General features: G+C 41.4%; 1 protein-coding gene across 1 annotated transcript; it reads right to left on the minus strand.

Moving 5' to 3' along the window:
- Window positions 1-2: 2 nt before the first annotated feature.
- On the minus strand, window positions 3-2,641 carry cd180 (CD180 molecule). The gene is made up of 3 exons (XM_079814531.1): window positions 2,385-2,641; window positions 2,091-2,251; window positions 3-1,996 (listed from the first exon to the last, which is right to left on the minus strand). The coding sequence occupies exons 1-3, from the start codon at window positions 2,484-2,486 to the stop codon at window positions 265-267; spliced, it is 1,995 nt and encodes a 664-aa protein (XP_079670657.1). The 5' UTR covers window positions 2,487-2,641; the 3' UTR covers window positions 3-264.
- Between the last annotated feature and the right edge of the window lie 24,933 nt (window positions 2,642-27,574).

A 27,574-nucleotide genomic window follows, 5' to 3' on the forward strand; every position in this document is an offset into this window, starting at 1 on the left:
TGTCAAAATAACCTTTTATTGTATTTCATTGTCCTTAAAATTCAAATTGCTTTAAAATTACTTTAAACATCGCAAACAGAATAATTAAGGAAGTAGTTGACGAGCCTGAAAAGGGACATTCATCCTGAATATGTTATTTAAAAAGTACATGTAATAATAACAATAAAATAAGGATTTGAGCCAACTTTGATCTCCAACTTAAAGCAAACATTAATGCTCTACATTTGAGTAGCAAAACAAACGGCAGTTGCAAACAAACTGAACTTACAGCTGTGTGTAACTTGAATAATTTCTAATTCTCCTGACAAGGCAGAAAACCGCAAATGCAATTATAATCACAACTAGAATTATAATAAATGCAAGTACACCAACAGGAAATTCACATTGAAGTTTAGCATCAATAATTCTTGTTCCTGTAGCGTTACAAACAGTCTCCATTAAGTGTTTTACTTTGATTGTGTTTTTCTTAACCCAGTTGATGAACTGAAAGTTGCTACAGTTGCATGCTAGGGGATTGTAGCTCAGATCAACAGTACTTCCTTTACCCAAATTCATAATACTCTCAACATCTACTGTCACAATGTCATTACTGGCAAAGTTAAGTTGGATAAAAAACAGGGAGTAAAATCCAGAGGTGCTCAGTTTGACAAGCTTGTTTTCACTCAGGTCTACTTGCCTGAGACGTGTGAGACCTTTAAACAAGTTCTCTCCAAAGGCAGTTATTTTACATGAAGATAGAATGAGGGTTTCCAAAAGAGAGACATATTTGAAGAGCTCTGTCTGGGCGAGAACCCCTCCTTGAATGGGGTTCCCCTTCAAATTGAGGAGTTGCAAGGTTTTCAAGCCTTTGAAGATGTGCATATTTGTCAGATTTGTATTTGACCAGGAAAGATTTAGAGTTCTGAGACTCTGTAGATTGCTGAATGGTGAGCTGTCGTTCAGAGTGTAGAGTGAATGACTGAAGTCCAAGTGCTCCACCTGTGGAATCGCACTGAAAGGCTGTGAACTCCAGAATGTTGGTAAGCTATAGCTGAGATTGAGGAGCTTCAGTTCACCCAGACCAAACAGCTGGTCGTTACAACAAGGTCCTCTGTGGTTTACTGAACTAAGACTGAGATCCAGCTCCTCTAGGACTCTGAGACTCTCCAAGCATCTATTGCTGAAATTGAGGGGTTTTGAATTCCCGCTCACGGACAAGTGCGTAAGCATGGGAAAGCTTCCGGTGCTGATGTGGCAGACATCTGAAAATCTGTTCTCATCTAGCACCAGATGGGACAAGGTGGACAGGCCAATCATGTTAAAGGGCAATGAATCCAGGTGGGTTCTGGTAAGGTCAAGCTTTTTAAGCCCTTCAAGGCAATGAAACGTGGAATTATTTAGGTCTAAGAAATGCTGAAGCTGAAAATCTAGGTCAGTAACGAGGATCTTGCAAAAAGATTGTAGAGCAGCTGATGGTATGTTCACATTTGGATCGGTTTCATACAATCCCAGATTCAGTCTGTTGGTTTTAATACCTTCAAGCCCTTTCAGTAGGGAGGAGAAGTCCATTTTGCTGAAGCAGCCACTGAAATCAAGACTAATCAAGTTCAGTGACTGAAAAGCACCTGGTTCTATATAGACAAAATCGTTTCCTTTAAAGCTGATGCTCATCCCGACCAGATTGTGGATTGGTTCTAAGTCAGTCAGAGTTATCCGTTCAATAGAATTCATATCCAGATGCAGGCTGTTTAATTTTTGCCAGCGGAAACTGCTTAGTCCATCTAATGAGCGAATGTCACTTCCCCCAAGGTCCAGAACCTCCAAATGTGCAAGATTATCTGATGGGATGTCTGATAGGCTTTTGATTTTTGACTGAGCTAGGCTGAGATATTTCAATGCTAGCGGTCCAGAAAAAGCTCTACTTGCGATGAACACAAGTGGGTTTCCGATTAGGATTAGGAATTCCAAGTAAGGCTGTTTTTTAAAAATGTCTTCATACATGAAAGTGATGCCACACCTGTAAGGTAAAAGGTTTGAGTGTAAGAAGAAGAAACATTAGATTCTCTGATACACGGTTTTACAAGCTAAACTTGAAAGAAAACTTTGCTCACCTTGTCAGGTCTAGCGAATGCAAGTTATTTAGCCTCTGAAAAGTGAAGTTGTATAGGGCAGGCAGGTAGTTGAAGCTAAATTTCAAAATTTGGACAGAATTTGGTACCTCATCTGGAATTAATTGTAGGTCCATATCACTACAGTCATAGCCATTAGCTATCTAAAAAGAAAGTATGAAAGTTACTTTAAACAGTAAAACATAAGATAAAACTTGGCATTCACAGTATATTCATTCATGCTTCGCTTTTGTCCATCATGTTGAAAATCATGCAAAATAAAAACCATAAATGTACCTGTTGACACTGTCTCCTAGCCCATGGTGTTGCTTCATTACAGGCTAAAAAGTGAAACAGAATAGTGTAACATAACATGTAGAAAACAAAATCCCTCTCCATGGTGTACAGGACCGAAGAGAACAATGTCTTCTCTTTAATCAAATATATAGATAAAATAGAGGAACTATTGTAAAACAATTGTTCCCTTCAGTAATAACTTCCTATATTCAGCACACTTCCCATCTCAACAATGGGTTTTCTGTATGGTTATAGGAAAACAGAATTGCAGTGTGCTGAAATACAAAAATAAACCAAAAGTAAACACATACATTCTCAGTCATGTGAGGTTTTTAGATCAAAACATTTAAAAATAAATCAGCTGATCCTCACCAGATTGGAAAAAAATTAGAATTTTTGCTTGGAGGTACATCTTAAAGCTACACTGTGTGATATGTTCCCCCATCTAGTGGTGAAAAGGTATATGACCATCCAGATAAATTTTTTTTCTGCTCCTCTCAATTCCGATTTCGTTTTAACTCCTACGGTGGCCGATTTAGTCCAAGATTAACATGGCTTCCAGTTCGACCTCGTCCACATTCGACATTGTGCCATCGAGTGTTAAAACGCGAAAGGCGAAGCTTGAATTTATGAGTAAGTCCCTCTTTGGCTAATGTACTTTCAAGATGGAGGGGCAACATGGCGACCCGCTTTCGAACCCCTTACCCGTATGTATTTTCAATGGCATATTATAAACTTACGAGAATACTTTATTACTTGAAAGAAGTAAATATACATTAATGAGCACATATATTTTTGAAAGAACTAAGTGTTTTTAGCAAAGAATAAACTAAAAAAGTTACACAGTGTAGCTTTAAGGAAATTGGTTGTTAATTGTTATAGTCCTAAACAGCAGTACGATTAAAGCACAAAAAGGGAGGTTCTGATTGGTTTATTTCAGAATGAGCACACCCACAACATTACTTTATTAATGCCAAATGTCCACATTGTACCCTCAAATATTTTGGGTCAAATTTGATTCACGGATAAAAAATAAATAAATAAATAAATACATTAAGCATGCTGAAAGCATATTTCATTTTTTATTTTATGTTAATGTCCCAAAAACACTATACCACTACAACTACACTGTCACCACTTATCTGGTAAATAATTACATTTTAAGTTTGTCTTTTTTCTAATTCTGGATTGTCTAATTATAGAAGTTATTGAGACCAGTGTGTGGTATCTAGGACCTGATTAAAATATAAGTAGAAGAGGGTGTGCCTATATTTGGCTGGAAGGTTTGTTGAACTGTTGGATACACAGGTAGATCCAGTCAGTTTAATCAGAATCAGAAAGCGCTTTATTTATTGCTTGCCCACACATTCACACAAGGAATTTTGTCATGGTACTGAAGCTTCCAGTGAGTGGAGTTTGTCATGATTTTACCTGCAGGTCCTGGAGGGTGGGCAGGGGAGCACCAAAGATTCTCTCAGCAGTCTGGACTGTCCTTTGTAGTCCCCTGATGTCTGATTTTGGTAGCTTTGGTAACCAAACCAGACAGGTAAAGAACTGCATTGACTGCTGAGTCGACTCCCGTGGCAGGTTGAACTTTCTCAGCTGGCGAGGAAGTAGGGGAGACCGGGACACAACCTAACGCAGGGTTAGTTGTAACACACATGGTTTAAAACTTTCCACACATCCCAGGATGACGAAACTTTATGTATTGACTACTTACCATATCAACATTACAGTTTTTTTTATGTTTTTTAATAGCTTAAAATGCTTGAACTTCTTTTACACACAAGCTCAACCAAGACCAAAACAATGAATTTGTACTGCCAAATTTACCAATGCTTTAACACTGTATGTCAGAACAGACACCACCATGTTCTAAATGTTCAAGGTAAACAGCTGTTTATATTGTGAATTGAAACACAAATATATCCCCTGTATTTTTTTCAATTGTTACTGAGAAACAGCGGATTGAAGTTATGCAAATATATAAATCACAGCTGATTCCCATCTAGGAATTGTTCAGGTGTTGATGTTCTTTCAAGCACATGACCATATGGTATAAAAGAGGGCCTATTTGGGCTTATCTTGTCTGAAAAAGGAACAATATAGAGCAACACAAAGAAAGTAAGAAAAAAGCCTGCACGAGGGAGAGGAAGATGAGTACCAGGACAAGGACAAGGGAGAAGAATGCCTGGACAAGGACAAGGTAGAGATTGAAGAGTTAGAATGCATGGTGGCGCTCAAAGAAGGGCCAGAATTAGGGTAACTGATGAAATGAGAGCTACTATCATAGACCATGTCATAAACCACAGGCTATCATGCAGAGAGTACAACCAAAATCTCAGCTGGGACACACTGGCATCCATTATCCAGAATTTTAGAGAAACCATCAGGTAGGATTTTGTATAATTGGCTTCTCCTACTGCAAAGTGTAAATACTTTTACCATGCACAGTGACCTTGTGCCTCTGGTCTCTAATATGTAACTGCATTTTGTTTGTCTAAGGATTCAACATCTACCTCGCTCAGGGGGCAGAGGCAAGCTCCTAAATGATGAACAGGAACTTGCTATTGTCAACATGGTGATTTCTGATAATGAAATAAAACTAAAGGGCATTCTATGAGGCTACTCTGAGATGGGTCGTTCATTTTTTGTATTGAATTTCTGCAGCAAAAGAAACAAAATGCATGTATTTACTAAACACAACAAAACAAAAATGTGGAGAGGCTTCAAAAGACACAATAGCAGTTAAGTATATATTAATATGTCGGTGTGTGTGTGCACAGAAAACAGTCAATTCATTGTCCTTTGTGTTATGAATCCTTGCAATAGAAACAAGCTTCCAGTAGGGGGCGTTATTTTGCTGTCTTTGCAGTCTTCTGTAATAGGGTGAAAAATTGTTGGCAGTTACGCAACCCTTACATCCAATTGAGAGATAAAGGCGACACTCATTATAATGTACGTATAAATAGAAATAAATCTTTTTCAGATTATAGTGTCTCAGTGGAGCCAGAGGATTACCGTTTTCAAATCCAAAATGTTAATACACAGGACATGACAGCTAGGATTTAATGACTTCCTGTATAGTCTGGACCACCAATTGGTTTAATGGATTTGTATTGATATATGCATTATATAATTATAATGTTAAGACAGTTCATGTCTTTATGGGATATCTTCACATATCTAATTTATAGAATTGCTAATTTTTCTAAATGCATGTACTTTTTCATCTCGATTACTGGTTTGTTACTAAGGAAGGAAGCTGAAAAAAGGGAACTGTGAAAATGATGCACTGATGATCATCTGCATTATGACATTTGACTCATAAATCACTTGATCAGAATACATGGTAAGGTTTCAGCATAAGTGATTTTGAAAAAAAGAAATTTTTAGTAACATCAACTGATTTCAAGGACTGGGCAAAAATGGGTTTTACCGGGCATGTGTGAGTAAAACCTCATGAAGAAAAAATTGAATTTTGATGGAATCTGTAACCACATAGTAAAAATATCTTATACAATTATTTTTATAAGATTAAAATTCCCAAAGGCAAAAGGTTTTGTGGTATTATTATACACAGTTCAAGAAAGTCATGTAGATTGTGCAACAAAATACTTTGTATTTGCTTAAAACATTGAGTTATGAACAATAAAATCATTGAGAACCATTAACTACAATCATGGCACAGTTTGTATCTGTGAAACAACAGCTTTTTCTTTTCTAAAATCTTTTCCTATGCATTTTCCTTCTCTAAACTGAAGCGTGTGCGTGTGTGCATGCATGCGTGCGTGCGTGTGTGTGTGTGTGTGTGTGTGTGTGTGTGTGTGTGTGTGTGTGTGTGTGTGCGTGTGTGTGTGTGGTATCTTTTTGCTTTGGTGGATGAAGCTGCAATTTGCTCAAAGTCATTATATTGCACATTTAATACACTTCTCACCCCTCCTTTTAATTCTTGAATTAATGCTGCCAGTAATAAAGGATTAGAAATAGAGAAAATCTGCCACAGCCGCATGCTGAAATCACACCCCCGCATCGTGACACAGAAACAAAATTACTGAAGGGCCTATTCCACCCACCACCCACATCAGCTGTTCTCAGTCGTGATACTGCTGATGCACTTGTGCCCACTCGCAGATATTACTAAGCAGAAAAAAACCCTTCCTCCCAGACCATAATCCTCTTAGAGACTTTAATGCCCCCTTCTCTCCCTCCCTCTCAAAGTGAGCCACAATGAAATGGGGCAGAAAACGGCACTGGGTATTTAGGACAATTGTGGCAACTGTCATAGCTGCGTGAATCAGATGTCTCGTACGAGTGGAGCGGCGCACAAAGAGCAGACAGCAGGCCTCCTCTGACCCAAATCGCTAAATTAGACATCAATGAGTAACCCTTAATCTCACCCGACTATATTGAAATCATTCTGACAGCCCCCTCATCAGAAGTGAATGGAGCAAGAAAGAGGTGACCATTCCTCCGTTTCGCCTTTTATTCACTGTTCATGTTGTATTTTATGCAACACTCCACCCTCCACCGTTCTCAAAACACATGCACTTACGTAAATCTATCAAGGTGATTGCAGAAAATAAGAGAACTGTAATTATAATCGTTTGCTGTCACATGCTGTACTCCAGGCCTATTATATGTGATTTCTGGGAGGAAAATCTCTCTCATAGCCTTGAAGAAGTTTTCTTCGGAAACCCACAATCTTGAAGGCTGCTTAAAGAAATACAAACAAATGAGGTGTGTTGAGAGTGCGTGGGATTCTTTTTCTTAAAGCAGGCCAAAGCTTGTGAAGAAAATATGACAGTTTCATTTGTGTTATAAGTTATTCACTTGAGTCAGATGTTATATATTTAAGAATCATAAATTAGAAGTTTTTAAATAAATACAACAAAAACAATAAAAAAAAATGGGTTACACTTTATTTTAATTTAGACATCTGGTTGACTATAAGGTTGCACCTGTCCACTATCTCTCATTAGAGTATTAGTATTAGTATCACTTATCCATTAGATATGCGACAGTACCCACTTTATTTTGGACCATTTTTCTCCTCGGAATCACAACCTAAGTATGATTAATTATTAATATATATATTGTGTGTTCAAAATACATGGTTTTGTGTTTTAGATTGTGTAGGTCTCCGGCTAACTGGCTAACTCACATGATTAGCCCACTCTCTTACTGAAATAGCTAATCAGCCACAATTAGCTAAAATTGTGTCCATTAATGCAGATTGTCTTTTGTTCTTACTACTTTGAGTCATGATGAAGGATGACGCAAGATTTGTTTTACAAACTTTAATGTTACATCAGTCATGCACGTTAGTGCTCGGCCAATTGATACAGTTACTGATTGTTGTTCCCACATGTGCACCGCAGTAAATTAGAAAAATACACATCATTTTGTTGATGGACATATACTTGTTAATGCTGATGGTGATGGTGAGGAATTACAGTTGCAACATCTTGTAATGTACGTCATACTGAGTAGCATATCACTGAAAAACATCCTTCTCAAGTCGTCCTTGCGATGGAGGTTTGGGTTGAATAATTAGTTCTTCCAATGCTTCATGATATGGTAAAAATCAACGCCATTCGTTTCTGTCTTTACATTATGTACATTTGCTGAGCTTTAGGAAGCCTCCGGAGCTGAAATTCATCAGCATTCACGCTGAAAACTAATGCTGCTTTTTGCCACTCAGTCAACGACGGTGGCGTCACGTGCATACCCTCTATTGGTTAAATAGTGATTCTAACAAACAGAACAATATTTTGATAGCACCACAGATTTGTAAGTGTATTTTGTTTAATTAAGATGGGATAGGATATTCAAAAAAATTACACATCAGCTTCAGATCTTAGAAATCCATTTGGGGGTTGATAAAACAGGGTCACACCATCTTAGACAGACAAATGGAACTGGTGAGTGCACACTCAGTATATAAGATAGGACGGTCAGCATTTCACACTGATGTCACAACACATTTCACAGACCTGACAGGAGTAAATGTTTGTTCCAACTGGTTGATTTATGTAATCTGCCGGTGCAAACGTATGATACGTAGCAGATGTCCATTGGCAAAGCATAAATGCTGAGTAAAATGGAGCAAAAATGCACATTTATTTCATCATTAGCAATCAAGCAAGTTATTGTTGTAGACAAGGACACTTGTGAGACTTAGCACAGTGGACTTATTATCAATGCAACAATATTTGCCTTTGTTGCATTGTGCTGCAGGTTACAATGCCTATTCAGTGATATGTAAATTATGACATTGCCCTTGCAAACCAATACAAGAAAGATCAATTCAATACACAGGCATTTTTGAGCACCGTAAGCTAAGCATTTAAAGCTTGTTTCTCTTGATTTACTTATATATATATATATATATATATATATATATATATATATATATATATATATATATATATATATATATATATATATATATATATATATATATAGTAATAATAGGCAAGTTTTAGATACAGTTTTAGTCATCTAAAGAAACTCTCACTTCCTTGTCTCTCACTTCCTTGTCTCTCTGTCTCTCTAAATAAATATTATGATTATGTATACACACATTTTTAAAATGCAGGACATTTGGTAACAGAGTATGGCAGCGCTTAACCTCGACACAGACCGGTTGTATACAGAGCAATCTGAGAGACAGATATATCCTCTGCCTGTATTAACTTCAGATGGAATTACTTCAAGAACATTTTGTGAACTGGGAGCAAGCCAATCTTCAGTCCAACAGTCCCATGTTGTAATTAACAGTCAAAGTTGTACTAAAAGACAAGAATAAATATATAAATCAGAGCCAATTTGTTACACCAGAATTTCAAAAGAAAAACACATCGCAATGTTAACATCAGGAACAGCAATGTGTGGAATAGTCTGGGATGGGTGTGTGTTTAGGTTGCAGGAAAAGCATATAAATCTTTCCAGATGCATATGGAGAAGAGCTTGCAGCACTCATCCTAGCCATTCATCTACTGTTTACTTTTGGATTGAGAGCTGGCAGATGTCCCATCTTATTATATGTTTCAGATTTAACTAAACACTATTTTTTTTTTCAAACTATCAATGGCCTGGTGACATCATGCAAATTTTATAAATAAATGACAAAAAGTACCTATGTTATGGTTCATTACAATATAGAAAATGTGATACTTGCTAATGCAAATTGATGCCATGATGGATGGTGGATGATTGCCAATGTTTGTTCTGTTGCTAAGGTGTGTGTGTGTGTGTGTGTGTGCGTGCGTGTGCGTGTGTGTGTGTGTATTTATGGGTTGTTATAAGCTGGTTGCTATAACTGGTCAAACGTGATCAATGTAGTGATTGTAGGTATTCGTTTCGTATGTAAAGTGTGGTTCTAGCACATTTTGCATGTTTACATAGAAACGTCTCGGCTACGTATGGTAACCCTCGTTCCCTGAAGGAGGGAACGGATACGTACGTCGGACGTCACCGACAAATTTGGATCACTTCAGAGAGCCTCTATCAGCTTCGATATATGGAGAACAGGCCAATGGGTCATTGGTGTGCGAGATTTGCATCTGGCGCTCCGCCCAGCACTGCGGGTATAAAGCGGAAGCGAGAGCAGCACACAGTTGTTTTTCACTGAGGAGCCGAACTAGTGACTCGGCCATGCAGTGATGGTACAGCAACTGTGGCGATGGGACGTAGGTCTCCGTTCCCTCCTTCAGGGAACGAGGGTTACCATACGTAACCAAGACGTTCCCTTTCAGTCGGTCACGTTCGACATACGACGGACGTCACAGACGAATTGGGATACCTTTGGAAAACGCCACAGTTACTACCACTTCCAGCGCCCAGCGAAGAGCCCCTCAGACCCCATCTGTTTCGGGCGGGAAAACTCATGCAGGGAGAGTCACACTGCTGTTCCGCAAGACCCATTCAGCAGACCTTTATTGGATAACGCTGGGAAAGCGTGCCCGGAATGGCCGTGCCCGGAAGCGTGCCACGAGCCAACGCCCAGGAAGAAGCTACACCCCTAGTGGAGTGGGCTCTTAACCTGAGCGGGGAGGGCACGTCTTGCGTTTCATACGCCAAGACGATGGCATCCACTATCCAGTGGGCCATCCTCTGCTTGGAGACAGTCTTTCCCTTCTGCTGTCCTCCGTAACAGACGAAGAGCTGCTCTGAGGTTCTGAAGCTTTGCGTTCTGTCCACGTATGCCCGCAGGGCGCGGAAGGGACAGAGAAAAGCCAGGACTGGGTCTGCATCCTCCGAAGGCAGCGCTTGCAGGCTCATCACCTGGTCCCGGAAGGGAGTGGTGGGAACCTTGGGCACATATCCAGGCCGGGGTCTCAGGATTACATGAGAGTTACCAGGCCCGAACTCCAGGCACGATTCGTCGACCGAAAATGCCTGCAGGTACCCTACCCTCTTGATAGAGGCCAATGCAGTCAGGAGTACTGTCTTTATGGACAGGATTTTCAACTCTGCCGACTGCAAAGGCTCAAAGGGCGCTCTCTGTAGTGCGGTTAGCACCAGAGTTAAGTCCCAAGAGGGTATAGAGGGAGGGCAATGCGGATTTAGTCTCCTCGCCCCCCTCAGGAACCTGACGATCAGATCGTGCTTCCCAACAGACTTACCATCTACCATGTCATGGTTTGCAGCGATAGCGGCAACATAAACCTTGAGGGTGGAGGGAGACAGCCTTCGCTCCAACCCATCTTGTAGGAAGGAAAGCACTGAACCGATCGAGCATCTCCGGGGGTCTTCTCGGTGAGAAGAACATCAATCGACGAACAGGTTGCACTTCAACGCATAGAGGTGCCTCGTAGAGGGAGCTCTAGCGGAAGTGATGGTGTCTATCACATTCTGTGGCAGGCCAACTAGAACCTCCGCTTCCAGAGTTTCCAGAGGTCCGGACGGGGGTGCCAGAGGGTGCCCCGTCTCTGAGTCAGGAGGTCCTTCCTCAGAGGAATGGGCCAAGGAGATGCTGTCGCGAGGAGCACTAGTTCCGGGAACCAAATTCTGTTGGGCCAGTACGGAGCGACCAACAGGACTTACTCCTCGTCCTCTCTGACTTTGCACAGTGTCTGTGCGAGAAGGCTCACTGGGGGAAACGCATATTTGCGCAGGTGTGTGCCAGGGCATCCGAGCCGAGGGTCCCCTCGGTCAGGGAATAGAACAACTGGCAATGGGTCGAGTCTGGGGCGGCAAACAGGTCTACCTGTGCGGCCCCGAAGTGACTCCAGATCAGCTGGACCACCTGGGGATAGAGTCTCCACTCTCCCGGGAGCACTGGTAACCGTGACAGCTCGTCGGCCGCAAGGTTGAATGTGAATGGCCCGAAGCGACCTCAGATGCTTCTGACTCCAAAGAGGAGATGGCGGGTGAGTTGTGACATGCGACGGGAGCGTAGACTACCCTGTTTGTTGATGTACGCAACGGCCGCAGTGTTGTCCGTACGGACCAGAACGTGCTTGTCTCTGAGCGGCTCCTTGAAGCGGCTGAGTGCAAGACGAACTGCTAACAACTCTAGGCAATTGATATGCCACTGCAGTTGAGGCCCCATCCACAGACCCGAAACTGCACGCCCGTTGTACGTGGCACCCCAGCCGGTGGATGAGGCATCCGTGGAGACAACAGCATGCCTGAACACTTGTTCTATGTGCACTCCGGCCCACATAAACGAAGGGTTCGACCACAGGCTGAAGGTTTGGCGGCACCTCGGCATCACTTGGATGCGGAGGGACCCTCTGTGCCACGCCCATCTCAGGACTCAGCGTTGAAGCTGTCTCATATGAAGCAATCAGAGCGGCGTTACCGCGGCCGCGGATGCCATATGCCCCAGGAGCCTCTGAAAGTGTTTCAGTGGTACCGCTGTCCTGCATTTAAACGAATTCAAGCAGTTCAACACTGAATGGACGCGCTTCTCTGTAAGGCGCGCTGTCAGGGCGACCGAATCCAGCTCCCTCCTGAGAAAAGAGATCCTCTGAAGAGAGTTTGCTCTTCTCCCAGTTGACCCGAAGCCCCAACTGGCTGAGGTGCCGAAGCACCATGTTCCTGTGTTCGCACAACTGCACTCGCGACTGGGCAAGGATCAGCCAGTCATCAAGATAGTTGAGGATGCGAACACCACGCTCTCTCATGGGACCAATGGCCGCCTCCGCGACTTTCGTGAAGACACGGGGTGACAGGGACAGCCCGAAGGGTAGGACTCTGTACTGATATGCCCGTCCCTCGAGCGCAAACCGTAGGAACGGCCTGTGTCAAGGGAGAATCGAGACATGAAAGTACGCGTCCTTCAGGTCGATTGCTGCAAACAAATCTTGGAGACGGATGCACCTGAAGATGTGTTTCTGCGTTAGCATTCTGAACGGTAGCCTGTGAAGGGACCGGTTCAAGAACCGCAGGTCCAAGATTGGTCATAACCCGCCACCTTTCTTGGGCACAATGAAGTACGGCCTGTAAAACCCTGACTTCATATCAGCTGGAGGGACCGGCTCTATCGCGTCCTTCACCAGCAGGACCGCGATCTCCGCCCGTAGAACAGGGGCATCCGCCTTCGCCACGGAGGTGAAGTGGATGCCTTTGAACTTGGGGGGGCACCAGGCGAACTGAATCGCGTAGCCGAGTCTGATGGTACGGATGAGCCAGCGAGGCGGGCTGGGGAGCGCTAGCCAGGCCCCCAGAGACTGCGCAAGCGGGATCATCTGCACCACCGACGTACCCGGGGCGTGGCAGCGTAGCGGCATACAGGGACCCGACTCGGACGGCATGGGAGCGACCCGAAGTGGGGTCTTGAGTGTGCTGTGCAACACTTACCTGCTTCCGCTGAGGGGATGTGCGAGTGTGGGAAGGCCGCTTGTGTGCGTCCCCACAGCCGGCATCCCCTGCTGGCGATTGGAGAGGCTCTTGAGGGTGACAAGGCATGGCGAAGGCAAAGCGTCGAACACCGCCAAGCGCTCTCTTGGGACCCAGAGATATTGGAAACTACTCTTTTATTGAGAATTTGGGTGAACAGAAACAAAAGGAGAAATCAGGATTCTCCCCCGGCCCTCCTCAGTGGGAAGGAGTGGAGTTGCGGCCATCTGCTGGAGAGCAGTTTCCTCCATCTCTGGGTGGCCCGTCTCAGGGTTGCTTGCAACGGCGCTTGCCACCTGGCTTGGCAGCCGCCTGAGTGGACTGGACGTCCTTCCCACGACCGGCTCCACGCCGGGGTGGGGGCTGCTGCTGGGCTTTGGCCGACGCAAGGCGGCGGCGGGTGGACGTCCTCGGCGACGAGCAGCCGGAGGCGCTGCGGACGGCGGCGGGGTGGAAGCAGCAGCAGGCCGCCGGGGCAGGATGTGTTTAATCGCCTCCGTCTGCTTCTGGGCGGCCGAGAACTACTGGGGGAAAGCTCTCGACCGCGTCGCCGAACAACCCAGCCGTGGAGATGGGGGAGTCCAGGAACCAATATTTATCGGTCTCCCTCATGTCGGCCAGGTTGAGCCAGAGATGCCGCTCCTGGACCACGAGTGTGGACATCACCTGACCAAGGGAACGGGCGGTGACTTTCGTCACCCGTAAGGCGAGGTCCGTCGCCGTCCGGAGCTCCCGGAGGAGCTCTGGGTCAGGCCTACCCTCGTGCATATCCATGAGTGCTTGTGCTTGGTGCACCTGAAGCAGTGACATGGCATGCAAGGCAGACGAGGCCTGTCCACAAGACCTGTAAGCCTTTGTGGTCAGACCGGAAGAGAACATACAGGCCTTGGACGGGAGACGCGGGTCACCACGCCAGTTGAAAGCGGTCGCTGGACACAGCTGCATCGCGACAGCCCGCTCAACTGGTGGGATCCGTAATCCTCAGGTCACCCCGGCCATCCGTCGAAGTAGGTCTATTCTGCGGTGCAGGAATAGCACTAGATCGAGGTATGGGGAGGTGGACTCCACCTTCCCGAAGGTAGATGAGTCTCGACCTAAGCACCGAGATAGTCATGTTCCCGCAGTGGGAACACAAACTATCCCCAAACGCTGCCTCAGTGTGCAGGATTCCCAGACACGTGATGCAGCGATTGTGACCGTCAGCAGGCGATAGGCAACGACCGCATCCAGAAACGCACGGGTGGAATGACATCTTGAAAAAGACGCAGTGTCACACCCGTGTACTCTTTTGTGAGGAAACGCTCTTAGTGCTTAAGCACCTAGGGACTACCGCGGCAGAACACAGGGAAAAGTGCAGCCTGTGTCTGCACTCACTGTTTTTGGAACGCCCTCACCGAACCAACTCAGAAATTTGGTGCTATGAGAACAGCAGTGTTTGCTGCATGCAGCGGTGAGCACGCGGTCTCGCTGTCTCACGTGCCGTCTCACCAACATGAGCGTCCTCACGTCCTCCTCTCTCTCTGCTGAAAGCGAATTTTTGAATGAATTGTGTCTTGCTCTTCGAATAAACGCCAGTTCGGCTTCGAAGTGAATGACAACTGTGTGCTGCTCTCACTTCCGCTTTATACCCGCAGTACAGGGCGGAGCGCAAGATGCAAATCTCGCATGCCAATTGCCCATTGGCCTGTTCTCCATATCTCGAAGCTGATAGGGGCTCTCTGAAGTGATCCCAATTCGTCGGTGAGGTCCGACGTACGTCGAACGTGACCGACTGAAAGGGAACTAAAGCATAATATAGTATGTAAAACAAGCATTTGGTATATTTACCAAAAAGATGGTATATTTACATAGGGGATGGTATATTTACATAGGGGAGTACAAATGTTTATGAATCATATACAGTGCATCCGGAAAGTATTCACAGCGCTTCATTTTTTTTCCATATTCTGTTATGTTACAGCCTTAATCCAAAATGGATTAAATGCATTAGTTTCCTCAAAATACCCCATAATGACAATGTGAAAGTTTATTTTAAATATTTGCTAATTTATTAAAAATAAAAAACGAAAAAAATCACATGTACATATGTATTCACAGCCTTTGCCATGACACTCAAAATTGAGCTCAGGTGCATCTTGTTTCCACTGATCATCCTTGATATGTTTAAACAACTTAATTGGAGTGCACCTGTGGTAAATTCAGTTGATTGGACATGATTTGGAAAGGCACACACCTGTCTATATAAGGTCCTGCAGTTAACAGTGCATGTCAGAGCACAAACTAAGCCATGAAGTCCAAGAAATTGTCTGTAGACCTCCGAGACAGGATTGTATCGAGGCACAGATCTGGGGAAGGGTACAGAAAAATTTCCGTAGCATTGGAGGACCCACATTGGCCTCCATCATCCGTAAATGGAAGAAGTTTGGAACCACCAGGACTCATCCTAGAGCTGGCCACCTGGCCAAACTGAGCGATCAGGAGAGAAGGGCCTTAGTCAGGGAGGTAACCAAGAATCCGATGGTCACTCTGACAGAGCTCCAGCATTACTCTGTGGAGAGTGGAGAACCTTCCAGAAGAATAACCATCTCAGCAGCACTCCACCAATCAGGCCTGTATGGTAGAATGGCCAGACGGAAGCCACTCCTCACTCTAAAAGGCACATGACAGCCCTCCTGGAGTTTGCCAAAAGGCACCTGAAGTACTCTCAGACTATGAGAAACAAAATTCTCTGGTCTGATGAAACAAAGATTGAACTTTGTTCTGAACTTTGAACTTTGTTGCCTGAATGGTAAGCGTCATGTCTGGAAGAAAACCAGGCACCGCTCATCACCTGGCCAAAACCATCCCTAGAGTGAAGCATGGGGGTGGCAGCATCATGCTGTGGGGATGTTTTTCAGCGGCAGGAACTGGGAGATTAGTTAGGATCGAGGGAAAGATGAATGAAGCAATGTACAGAGACATTCTTGATGAAAACCTGCTCCAGAGTGCTCTGGATCTCAGACTGGGGTGAAGGTTCATCTGTCAACAGGACAACAACCCTAAGCACACAGCGAAGATAACAAAGAATGAGTCATAATAAAGTCATGTAATACATTTGAATGTGTGTTTATTAGATAAAAAATAATGTGAATCATGGAGTTACACAGCTGCAGTTACACCTTTTATTATAGCCTCTTGCCTTTTGACTGACAAGATGGCTGTTGCTTAACAATATGACACCTGCCACACAGAAGATACATTTCACTATGTGACACTATTTAAAAAGTAAGACCATTAAAAGGTATGCACGAGCCAAACGTGGTCACTTAATGTCAGTTTGTTCTCGCTACCAGTTTCTAATACAAACATTTGGAAGTTACCTTTAGGGCAAATGGCTTTTTGCCAAATTCTTTTTTTCTCTAATACTTTCCTGGTTTCTATTTTGTTTTCAGTATAGCCTGTTTAGGAAAACACCTTCTGCTTTCAATGAGGTTAGGCAACCTATCACCCAAGGCTATGTTGTACTGATAAAAATAACGTAAGTGGAACAGTTTTTTCCTTTGTTGAGCAAAACCTTCATTATGGCTCTGAGAAAGGGCTTGTCATCATGTTTATAAAGAGATCAAAGTGGTTGTTGGGGCTTAAATTTCACTTAGAGTGGTTAGATTCATGCTTCAGATTCAGGGTTCCATGGCCACTGGGATATGTTTCATCTGTGATCTTTTAGACCAGGTGGTGGATAACACGTTTCATCATATCATTTGGCCATCTATCAGGAAAGTCGAAATACAGCATTTACCCTAGTGTGAACTGGGCTCACAATAGATCATCACATTAGGTGTGGTTTAAGCAGTGTTAGAACATTGCTTGAATTGTTTACCAAAGATGCTGCCAGACTGCATAAAGTGAGTTAATGTTGAAATTGAGTGTTGTTTTAGTGTGTTTTTACAGAAGATTAGGGAGAGATGTGTTTAATGATCTTCAATGTTGGGTTTTATATAGGTTTCTGTTACTGTCATGCTGTGGTTGCATCATGAATGACAAAAAATCATCAGGATCTATGTGCAGCATTAATAAGTAAATCAAAATAACAAAAATACTCAGGCATCTAGGTATCCATCCAGATACTGAAACCTAGGGCTATATATACAAGTGAAGTCAAGCTTTATTTAAATAGCGCTTTATACAATACAGATTGTTTCAAAACAGCTTTACATTAATAGCAGAAAAATTATTCAATGATGCAAATCGTTCATTTCGGCTGAACAGCCAGCTAAAGGAAAATAATGTCATTGTTCAAGCTGAGGTCAGTTCAGCGTTGATTCAGTTCCGTTGTATAGATAATCAATTATGAAACTAGTTTGTTTAATATATAAAGCAGTTCTGCATAAAACAGTGTTGTCGTTCTCATCCAATAGTGTCAGTGCAGTCAAATAAATAATATTGTTGAATATTAAGTCTCCCCAACTAAGCAAGCCAGTGGTAAGGAACCCAAATTCCATCAGGGAGACAGAATGCAGAAAAAACCTTGGGAGAAACTCAATCAGGGGGCCAGTTCTCCTCTAGCCAACAATGAACATTGTGTGATTATGATTCAGACTGCATCACAAGTCAGAAATCAGATTGTGAATAGGTAGCATTCATATATTTCATCCAGTCCCTTTTGCTTGAAGTTCAGATTCATCACGCCAGTATGAAGACGAAGCTGGTCATAGGTCTGTGCAGAGGACTTGTCTGGTTCTTGTGGCCATTGCTGAGGATGGCTGTTGTGTCGATGACATGGTCTCTGCTGACCTTCAGGGCTGTGTTTTGGCCATGTATAGGTGCAAGTCCACCAACTGATCTAGATATGGTGACTACGGTAACCCCGAGATAAACAGAGAGACAAATATGAGCGAAGATGCCATTCTTCTTATGATGTAACTACATCGGGTGTAATGGGAAATGTTTCTGGGGATGGGGCAAAGAGGAAATTATTTTATCGTAGTAAGTTGTTGAACTGCCGTGAATTTCAGTTTATTCTTCATTCTAACTACTTTTGCCTCACATAACTAATGATAAAAATAAGTTCCCATTAAATATGATACTAATGCTGCGTTCCAGGCAACCCGTAACCCGTGTTTTTCCAACCTTCTACTAGTGAAAGTGCACTGGAACGGCAGTCAAACCTGTGACTTAACATCTGTGAACTCGTACTAGATCGATATACTCCCAGTTACGATCTCTAACGTCACATAGCCCGCGAAACAGCAATGCCAGCCCCTACGGATGCGGTGTTTGTGGAAGTCTTACACGTTATTTTACAAATAACGTCAAATAAAAGGTATAACAGCTTCTCTAGCCTTATGCCCCGTTTTTCTCCTCTTTTGGCGATATAAATTATTATAAATGAGCATAAGCCCTGTACGGTCCACCATGCTTTGTTTACATCTAGCTACCGCAATTCCTTGCGTTCAGGAAATTTGGCGTGACTTTTCCTGGAACACTACAAAGTCGTGAGTTGTGGTTTGAAGTCGTGACTTACCGGCTCAAAAACCTGCCTGGAACACAGCAGTATGTGATGAAAAGAGTACTTTATTGTGTCATAACCAATATCCAATGCAGAGAAGCAATGAGGAGGCTGCACTCTGTGGCGCACAAGTGATGTCTGTTTATGAATGATTCGTCACTCAGTCTGCATTCGCTCCAATAGTTGTAAAACACGGGCTATAATGGTTGCTACGCACTTATAGATAAAATAAGCTCTCTTTATACACGTTGTGTGTAACTTCACCCATATGCAGCAGTGATACTGTAGATTAATTTTACTGACTTGACGACTTTGAATTCCATTCAGTCATTTCGTTCATTTAAACATACTGGTGGTTAAAATATATTTTTTCAAAAGCTAATTTCTCTGAACACGTCCACATATGTAATCTTTGATCATATTCCAAAGATTATGACCAACGCAATGAAAGAACCGTTCATGTGCGACTATGACAGAGACGTGTTTCACCACAGAGATAGGCATACCCGAGAAAAGATACAGAAAATAATATAATTTCAATCTTGTTCACATAGTGAGAAAGAATATTATTTTCCAATTGTCCAGTGTTGCTTATAGAGTATTAGATGTTTGTTTTTATGCCTATAATGCTAACTTTGCGAAGAGTCCGCTAACAGAGAGCAGGTAGGCTACAAAACATGTCAAATAAATGGTTTAGTTATACTTTTATAAATTGAGCATGCATGATCATATTACAGATACATTACTTTTCAAATAAATAAATTAACTTTAAATTATTTTACTTCACGTGTAGAGACTGCAGAGTGATACAGTACATGGCTATATAAAAGACTTTCAATAATCCGGAAATTAAATTAAAGGGTTAGTTCCCCCAAAGAGAATATAAAAACACCTAATGTAACTCACCCTCGTGTTGTTCCAATAACCTGTATTAGTTAGAATGTCGTTATCCAAACCATTTCAGTGCTTCTTAGTTAGAATGTCCATAAAATTCAAGATATGAGGCAAAAATGCCCCTGTTTGAGTCAGAGCATTATTACACTGGGCACGTTTGTTGTGGTCCGCTTCAGAGTGCGTTCTACACCGCGTATACACAGGCTCCCTCTCGCTCGTACCCAAGGTAAATCATCAACACTAGCATCCCTTACATGTGTTTTATTGAACTAAATACATCGTAATCTGATTAAATGCATGCGCAGGTTACTTTTCTTGCTCACCAGAGTCCTTGTTGCTTTCACATTCACATGAATCGCGGCACAGCTCGAGCGCAATTTGCGCAACCGAACTCAGACCACCTCCTTCAGGCAGTCTTGAATTCAGTTCCCCTGAGCTCAGTTCACCCGGGTCCGCATGACAACTTTCACATTGCCAATTATTCAAACTAAACTGCCAGTGTGAAAACGCACTTACATTTACAGCATGATATAGACTACAGATAAGCAATATGTTTTCTACCCAGAATAGCATGAGTGAAAATGCGATACTGATCTTATACAACAGTTTAAAGGGGTGGTAAACCACGATTTCACTATTCTAACTTTAGCTAACGTGTAATGTTGCTGCTTGAGCATAAACAACATCTGCAAAGTTACAACGTTCAAAGTTTAAAGCAAAGGGAGATATTTGCTTTTAAAGAAATCAGTTTCTAAGGACTACAGCAAACGGCCGCTAGGGACTACTACACATTCACCCAGGTTTTGCTGACATCACCAGGCCCAATATTTACATAAACCCCTCCTCCGGGGAATATGAAATAAGGGGGGGTGAGGCCATTTTGTATCGCGGCGCTGTTGTGGTATAGTAGGCTGGAGTGTTGTTGCCGCGATGCCAAGGAAACGCTGTTATTTTCATCCGGATTGCAGGTCTGGGGTACTTGCTCTGTTCAGCCTTCATAGGGACGGGGGTGCGTTGCAGAGCGTTTAAAATAAAACATGTTATATGCACGTGTGTTTGAGTCAGCGGGGAATCAGGCGCGCGCAGGGCTCCCTGCAGCACATCCACGGAGGAGAACATCCACCGTCTTCGCGATTTCAATGCCAGATTTGCACAACGTCAGCTGCGTGAAAAAAACACTGCCGGTGCGCGGATGCATGACGCGCGCGCTGCACATTTCACGGAGGACAACACAAACTTCCACAAACTTCGCGAGTTCAATACAGGATATGCACAACGGCTTGTCCTGAAAGCTGGATTTACAAACAGAAGCTGTTCACGGGCCACAACCTGTAAGTCTGATTTATTTTTCATCGATGTGTTTTCCTGTAATAGGTTGTAGCAAGGAAGTAAACAGATGACAACGCTGTTCTGCAAACCAGTCTGTTAAATGCTCATTCATACTTAACGTTATCCGACGAACACCTATCGTTACAAACACTAACGTTAAAATCTCAACAGCGAACCTGGCATTAGTGTAAATGATTCTTTGATTAGAGCTTTTATGTATTGTTTATCTACAGGCATGCTAAACATGGTTCTGTGTGTGATTTGGCTAACTTACTAGTTTAAGCCAGTGCTTAGTGTTTGTTTTGGGTTAGTTCTTGTGACAGATATTTGGCTATAATCGTTCTAAAAATACAAAAGTTAAAGTGCCATTCAGTAGCGATCATTATAGATCCGCAGTCTTTACTCTTGAGGACTGAACAGGTTCTGCTCGATCATCTTCACTCAAATGTTCTGGGTCTGATTCGGGCTCAGATTGGTATGGTTTTATTGACGCCGTTGTTTCTAACACTGACCAAAGCACAGCCTCCGATAAAGGTAAGGGGCGTGACGTTTCCGACATACGTGCACTAGGCGTTTAGCGAATCACAACACACTGGGCCAGCTAACCAATCTGAGCCCATCGCGTATTTTTGAGGGACTGGCTTCATACAACCCGGAAAGCATCAGACCGTTTTACAAGGAGGGACAGAGCAGTGTAGAATAAAGGTCAAATATATGAAAAATAAGGCAATTTTTTTTAAAACGAAGCATGAACACATGTTACAGTGCACCCCAAAAACACAGTCAAGCCTTCAAAAGAATGTTTTTTACCACCCCTTTAATAAAATAAATAAGTTAATATTGTGTTCAACATAAAGTCATATTTGGAACGACATGGGGGTGAGTAAATGGTGATAGAATTTTAATTTTTAGGTGAACTACCTATTTAACTACTGGTTAAGATAAATGTTAACTTGTGCCCCCTAAAAGCACAAGTGGCCCCTGCCTGGCCCCCCTAGTTACCGTGGTCTAGAACCGCCACTGGATTCGTGTGAATAGGGATCATTTTGACATTGAGGAAGCTCATGAGCGATGATACACAGGTGTATATTTCCCTTGCATCCTAAAGGGGTGTAGCTATAAAGAGAAAAACTAGGGACTAAACAATATTATTAACTAAGGTGAGACTCATGAGGGAAAATCAAACACTATGGCAATAGATGAACAGAGACTATAAAAAAGGAAACATGCACAAAAACGCAGAAAACAGAACATAACCCTAACAGTTACATTTTTTGAAGGATTAACATTGTGGTGAAGAGTAGAGCCTGTGGTCGAAGGCATGTTCCATAACTATACACTTGCTTACATGCAAGTAATAGTAGTCTCTTTGCTAGCTGCATTAGCAAATGCAAGTGTGCTGTAGCTAGCTAGCTGTTAACTGTTAAAGATTTTAGTTAATATGATGTGAATGCAATCAAATTATATGAGTTAGCTTTGTCAATATTCCAATTTAATTGCAAATAACATGTTTGTGTATACAAAATCAAAACAGAGAATTCAAAACTTAATAGTTGAGTTTATTAATATGAATAAAATATGTAACAGATGGTAACACTTTAATTTGACATTTCACTTTAGACATTCTACTAACTAAAAGTAACTTTGCATCTGCATGCATCAACTACCAGATTTTACAGTATATTAGACTGTCTGCTTAATATTTGCTAACATTTTATTTGAATGGTCCCCCAACAGACATTCTACTGAATATAAGTAACTTTGGAACTACCTATGTCAACTTATTCTAACCCCGGGCCAACCCCAACCTAACGGTCCACCAACCTAATGAGAGTTAGTTACTTATAGTTAGCAAAGTTACTTATAGTTAGTAGAATGTCTAAAGTAGATTGACCGAATACTCACCTCTGCTAACTTATTAGGGTTTACAGTGTAAACATTTTTAAATTATGCCAGATAGTGCATTATCTTTGGCAGCCCTAGAGTTCTAAAACTAAATTAACTGAAACTAGAAAAATAAATTAAAACGTATAACAACAGATTTAAAACTTAACCAAAATAGACTAACTGAAAGTGAATAAACTTTTTATTTTATTTTATTTATTTTTATTTAAAATCTAATATCCTAGAGAACCATAACTAATATCCCTGGTTATCTGTGGCTGTTCACTTACAGTACTAACTCAATGATTTTCTGCTCCCTGTATGAAAAAAAAAAAAAAAAAAAAAAAACCTAACCCTATGTGTGAATAAAATAAAATAAATAAAAAAAACTCCACGTATTCTTAGGCCTAATACTCTGGTGCAGCTGTACACATAGTCTAATTCAGAGTCTTGCTGTAAGGGCCAAATATAACAATAATAATGGCTGTTTATCTAAGCCTTAGAAGCCATGCATTGACCTGCCAATGACCAGCTCTGTCCTGGGAAGCAGAGGAAATTTAATGGAACTGTGGTGTGAGTGTTTGGCCTGAACAATGTGGGCAAAGCTCTAAAAACCCAAAACCGACCCACAATTTTTCATTGCAAAATACTGCTTTGCTCCTAAACTACTAATAAGCAGAGTTTGCAGAGTTATTTTGAAACAACTTTTCGTTTCTATTTCCTTGACATTTTAATGAAACAGTTGCTCTGTGCTAATGTCAGTCCTAATTTTATCATTCCAACACAAAGTTTTGTAATGATATATGAGTCACCATCTGCACATTAACATGTTAATTAAAGGGGTTTGAGTTAATTCTTCAGAGCTTGTGAAGAGTGCTGCTTAAGTTTCTTTTTACAATCTGGGTTTGGGAACAATTGTATGCAGAACTTGGATTTAAAGGAACAGTTCACCCAAAACTAAAAAGTCTGTACTCACCCTCACAATGTTCCAAACCTGTATGACATTTATTTTGTTGAATGCAAACTAAAATATTTTGAATAATGCTCATGCTGCTCTTTCTACAAGAAAAGCCTGCAGGGGCTGTCAAGCTCTGAAAAAAAAAACCCTAAGTAGTCCATATCACTCATCCACCATGTCTTTTGAAGCAATACAATATCTTTCTGTGAAGAACAGATGAAAAATAAGGTAGTTATTGAATATTATTAAGAAATTCTGCAGTGGATTCTGAAATCCACTGCCACTTCAATATACATATATCCGAATTAAATTCATAATCAAAGCCTTAATCAATATTCATCATCCTATATTATTTTAATGATTTTTAATGATTCTTTCCAATTATGACATTGCTTAATCAAGAGAACCACTTATTGTTTGTTTCTTCCTTTATGTTTTCTAAAGTTTGTATTTGGTCTCTGAGTGGTGACTGAGGGTCTGTCCTAGGGATGTGTGACGTGTCGCTAAACACTTGATTTCAGTTTTGTTTGGATTTTGGAGGCATCACACACCCCTAACCTGACAGGAATGCCGTAACAGTGCTTGCTCACTTAGCCCGGCTTCCAGATATGTAATATGGATCGGTCTTTCATTTTTATATTATATTTTATTCCTTTCATATTTCCTTTTACTGAAACACTAAAGAATTGTATGAATATTGCCTGTACTATTGTTTGTACCTCTCACTGAGAGAAAGCACATGTTATCAGTATGTTTCGGGGAGCATTCTGGTTAGAGCTGGAAGTCACCAACTCCAACCTTGGAGAGACTGTTTCTCTGTGTATGTGCGTAATATTCGGTGTTACAGATCAGTATTGGAGGTGGATTACGGGCATCCTAAGAGATGGGTGGACATGTTGTTCTGGGCAAGCTGGCGCCTGCTCCAGATCTGGAAGGTCCCTACGTGCCTAATTCCGGGGTGAAAGCATCAACAAGTGATCTATGGACATGTGAACCTGATTAACTGACAATGTGTGGAAATTTACCATGGCTGTTAATTTTCTCTGAGCCAATCAGAATCATCCACCTTGCAGTAATGACATGGCTAGACCTGCAAAAACAGTATAACTGTTGAGACATTGTCTGATAGGCTGGTAGAGGGAGCGCGGCCTACAAACACCTTGTGAGACTTGAAGCTGGCTTCTGCTTATGAAAACTGCAAACTATTCTTCAGTAAATTTTTCTTTAATTAATTGCACTCCTGACTCTTGGTCTTCATTTTTCACTATTAGTCTTGGGTCCTAAACTGTTACAATATTTTTATATAATTGACTAAATTTCAGGCTGTTCTTAATGCTATCATGTGGGGGTATGTTTGCTTAAAATAAAGAAAAGAAAAGAAAACATGCATGATTTTTAAGTTACGGGTCTGTTCAAATTAGAAAATAGACCAGTGCTAGAATAAGTATTGAGGTAAAATAGAGTGAAGGAAGGCTCCGGAAAGGAAGAAGGAGTGGAAATCCCCTCTCAGACACTAGGCCAAGGCTTTTAGCCTAGAGGAGTGCCAAGCGTCCACAGCTAGTATATATAGTCAGACTGATGAGGATTTAGGCTTAGCACAGATCAGGGCAGCATTCTACAGATGCAATTACATGACCATGACAGAGTCACCCAGTGCGATATTAAGGTCACTGCAAAAGATGTGACTAGTAAGGCTAAAGCAGAGTCAGAGGAGAGGAAGATGACACGAGAGAGTTCCCTCACCACAGACCAGAGATAATATAATTTTAACAGGATTGAGTGAATAAATTATTAGTCATTATTTACAAAGACTTCGGTTTTTAACCATTTCAAGATCATACGTTACCTCTGGTTTTCTTTGTCTACTCATTTTATGTAATGAATATAGAGCTGGAATACAGCGCAATTAATGAGGTCAAAGTACCTAAAGTCAGACAAAAAGACAAAGGTAGAGAACAAGACTGTACTAATCCCATGATTCATTGTATGATTATATTTGACTGTATATATTTGACTATAAGACTGTAGGGAGACCGAATCAAGGAATCAGTTTATGATACCACTATGTTCAGATTGTTGATTTGATACATTTTCTAAGGCCAAAGTACTTTACATCTGTCAAAAAAAAACACGTTATATAACATTTAACATATGTGTGTAGTAATACAATCCAGACATGTTACATCCACCATGTTCCCCTTCAGAAAAAGTGCACTTAATTTTATTGAATGTGCACTTCGAAACTTAAAGGTATGTTTTTTAAAGAATCTGTATTTTGCAGATAATGAAATATTAATAAAATGCCACTTAAGTTTTATTAAAGATAGTACACTTTCTTGCTTATGGGCTGGAACAGATGCTGGAACGTTCTAATGGACTGGAACAAACTCTGTAGCGATTGTGATTTTGTGGCCGCATTTCTCCCGAACTTTTTCCACAATACATTCCGTTTTCTTTTCCACTTCTATGTAATGAAAGTTTTTCCTAATTTCGTTTCTTCTTTTTCTCCCTTACGAATACCGTCCAGTGGCCAGCCATCGGTCCCTTTCTTTGTGTCAGACTTAACTTTGCTGTTGTTTATGCTAACTCACTGCAGCTGCATCTTCTAAATAATGCCGCGAGTAGGGCTTGAGGAAGTGAAGTGACCTGATGCAGTGATGAAGTGACCTGATTGATGCAGCCCCTGAAGTGAGACACACAGAAATACTGCAAAATAATAACAATAACGCAACGAAATAACGTTATAAAATTTCGTCTCATCTCGTTTTAGTCAACGAAAATGAAGAGACATTTTAGCATACTTTTTATTTTGTAAACCACATTTAGTTTTTATTTGTCAACAATATTGCATTATACATTTAATTCTAGTCATCGTCACATGACCAGCATTTACGTTGCATCTCGTCTCGTTTTCATCACGTGATAAAGGTTTGTTGATGACGATATTTAGTCATAATTTTCGTTGACGAAAGCAACACTACACTCAAAAAAAAATTATTGTCTAAACATAAGATTTAAGTATTTGAATTACATATACATTTTTCATGCATTTGGATTACATAATTTTAACATAAACAAATTAATAAACTTAATGTGATTCATATATGTAAGTCATACATAAATGTAACAGATGATATTTATGTAATTGTATTGATAAACAGAATGTGATTCATATATGCCAGTTTTACGTAAATGAAACCGTTAAGATTTATGTAAAAGTGCACAGAAAACCGCCCATGTTAAATTAACACTTGCTAGTGTTCATGTGTGTGCTCACTACTGGGTTAAAGTACAATTGAAGCAGTGTTAAAGTGAATTAGATAATTGAGTGATGATTGAGCATTAATGATGAACACCTGATAATAATGAGCAGAATCACTGAAGGAAAGAGAAACACAAGAACTACAACTGACTTCATCCACAACCTTATATAAAATCAACTGAAGATAAAAGAAGACATTAAATCTCTGAAGATCTCAGACCAGACTGACTATATTTCTGTCATTTCTGTTTTAATGAAAATAATAGTTTAATTTGAAGTCACCATGCTGGAGATCGATGTTTGCCACCAATCACCCCCCCCCCCCCCCCCCATGTGTTCCAGCATGCATTGAGGCACGAATAAATTATGCATCTGAATTGTGACAAATTTTCTTTGATACTTACTAATTGCTTTTACTTTTGCTGTTTTTGTTGTGACATTTTAGTTGCTTGTTTTATGTTCAAAGTTGATCTGTTTATCTGATTTTTTTTTATTGTCACCATTGTAGAGATTCATACGCTGAT

This window comes from Gobio gobio (genome assembly GCF_949357685.1).
Source record: "Gobio gobio genome assembly, chromosome: 4".
Lineage (NCBI taxonomy): Eukaryota > Metazoa > Chordata > Actinopteri > Cypriniformes > Gobionidae > Gobio > Gobio gobio.

Coding starts and splice junctions, on each gene's coding strand:
- cd180 (XM_079814531.1), bottom strand. CDS start 2,486: ATGGAGAGGGATTTTGTTTTCTACATGTTATGTTACACTATTCTGTTT. Junction 2,252..2,384: donor CTAGGAGACAGTGTCAACAG/GTACATTTATGG, acceptor CTTTCTTTTTAG/ATAGCTAATGGCTATGACTG. Junction 1,997..2,090: donor CATTCGCTAGACCTGACAAG/GTGAGCAAAGTT, acceptor TTTACCTTACAG/GTGTGGCATCACTTTCATGT.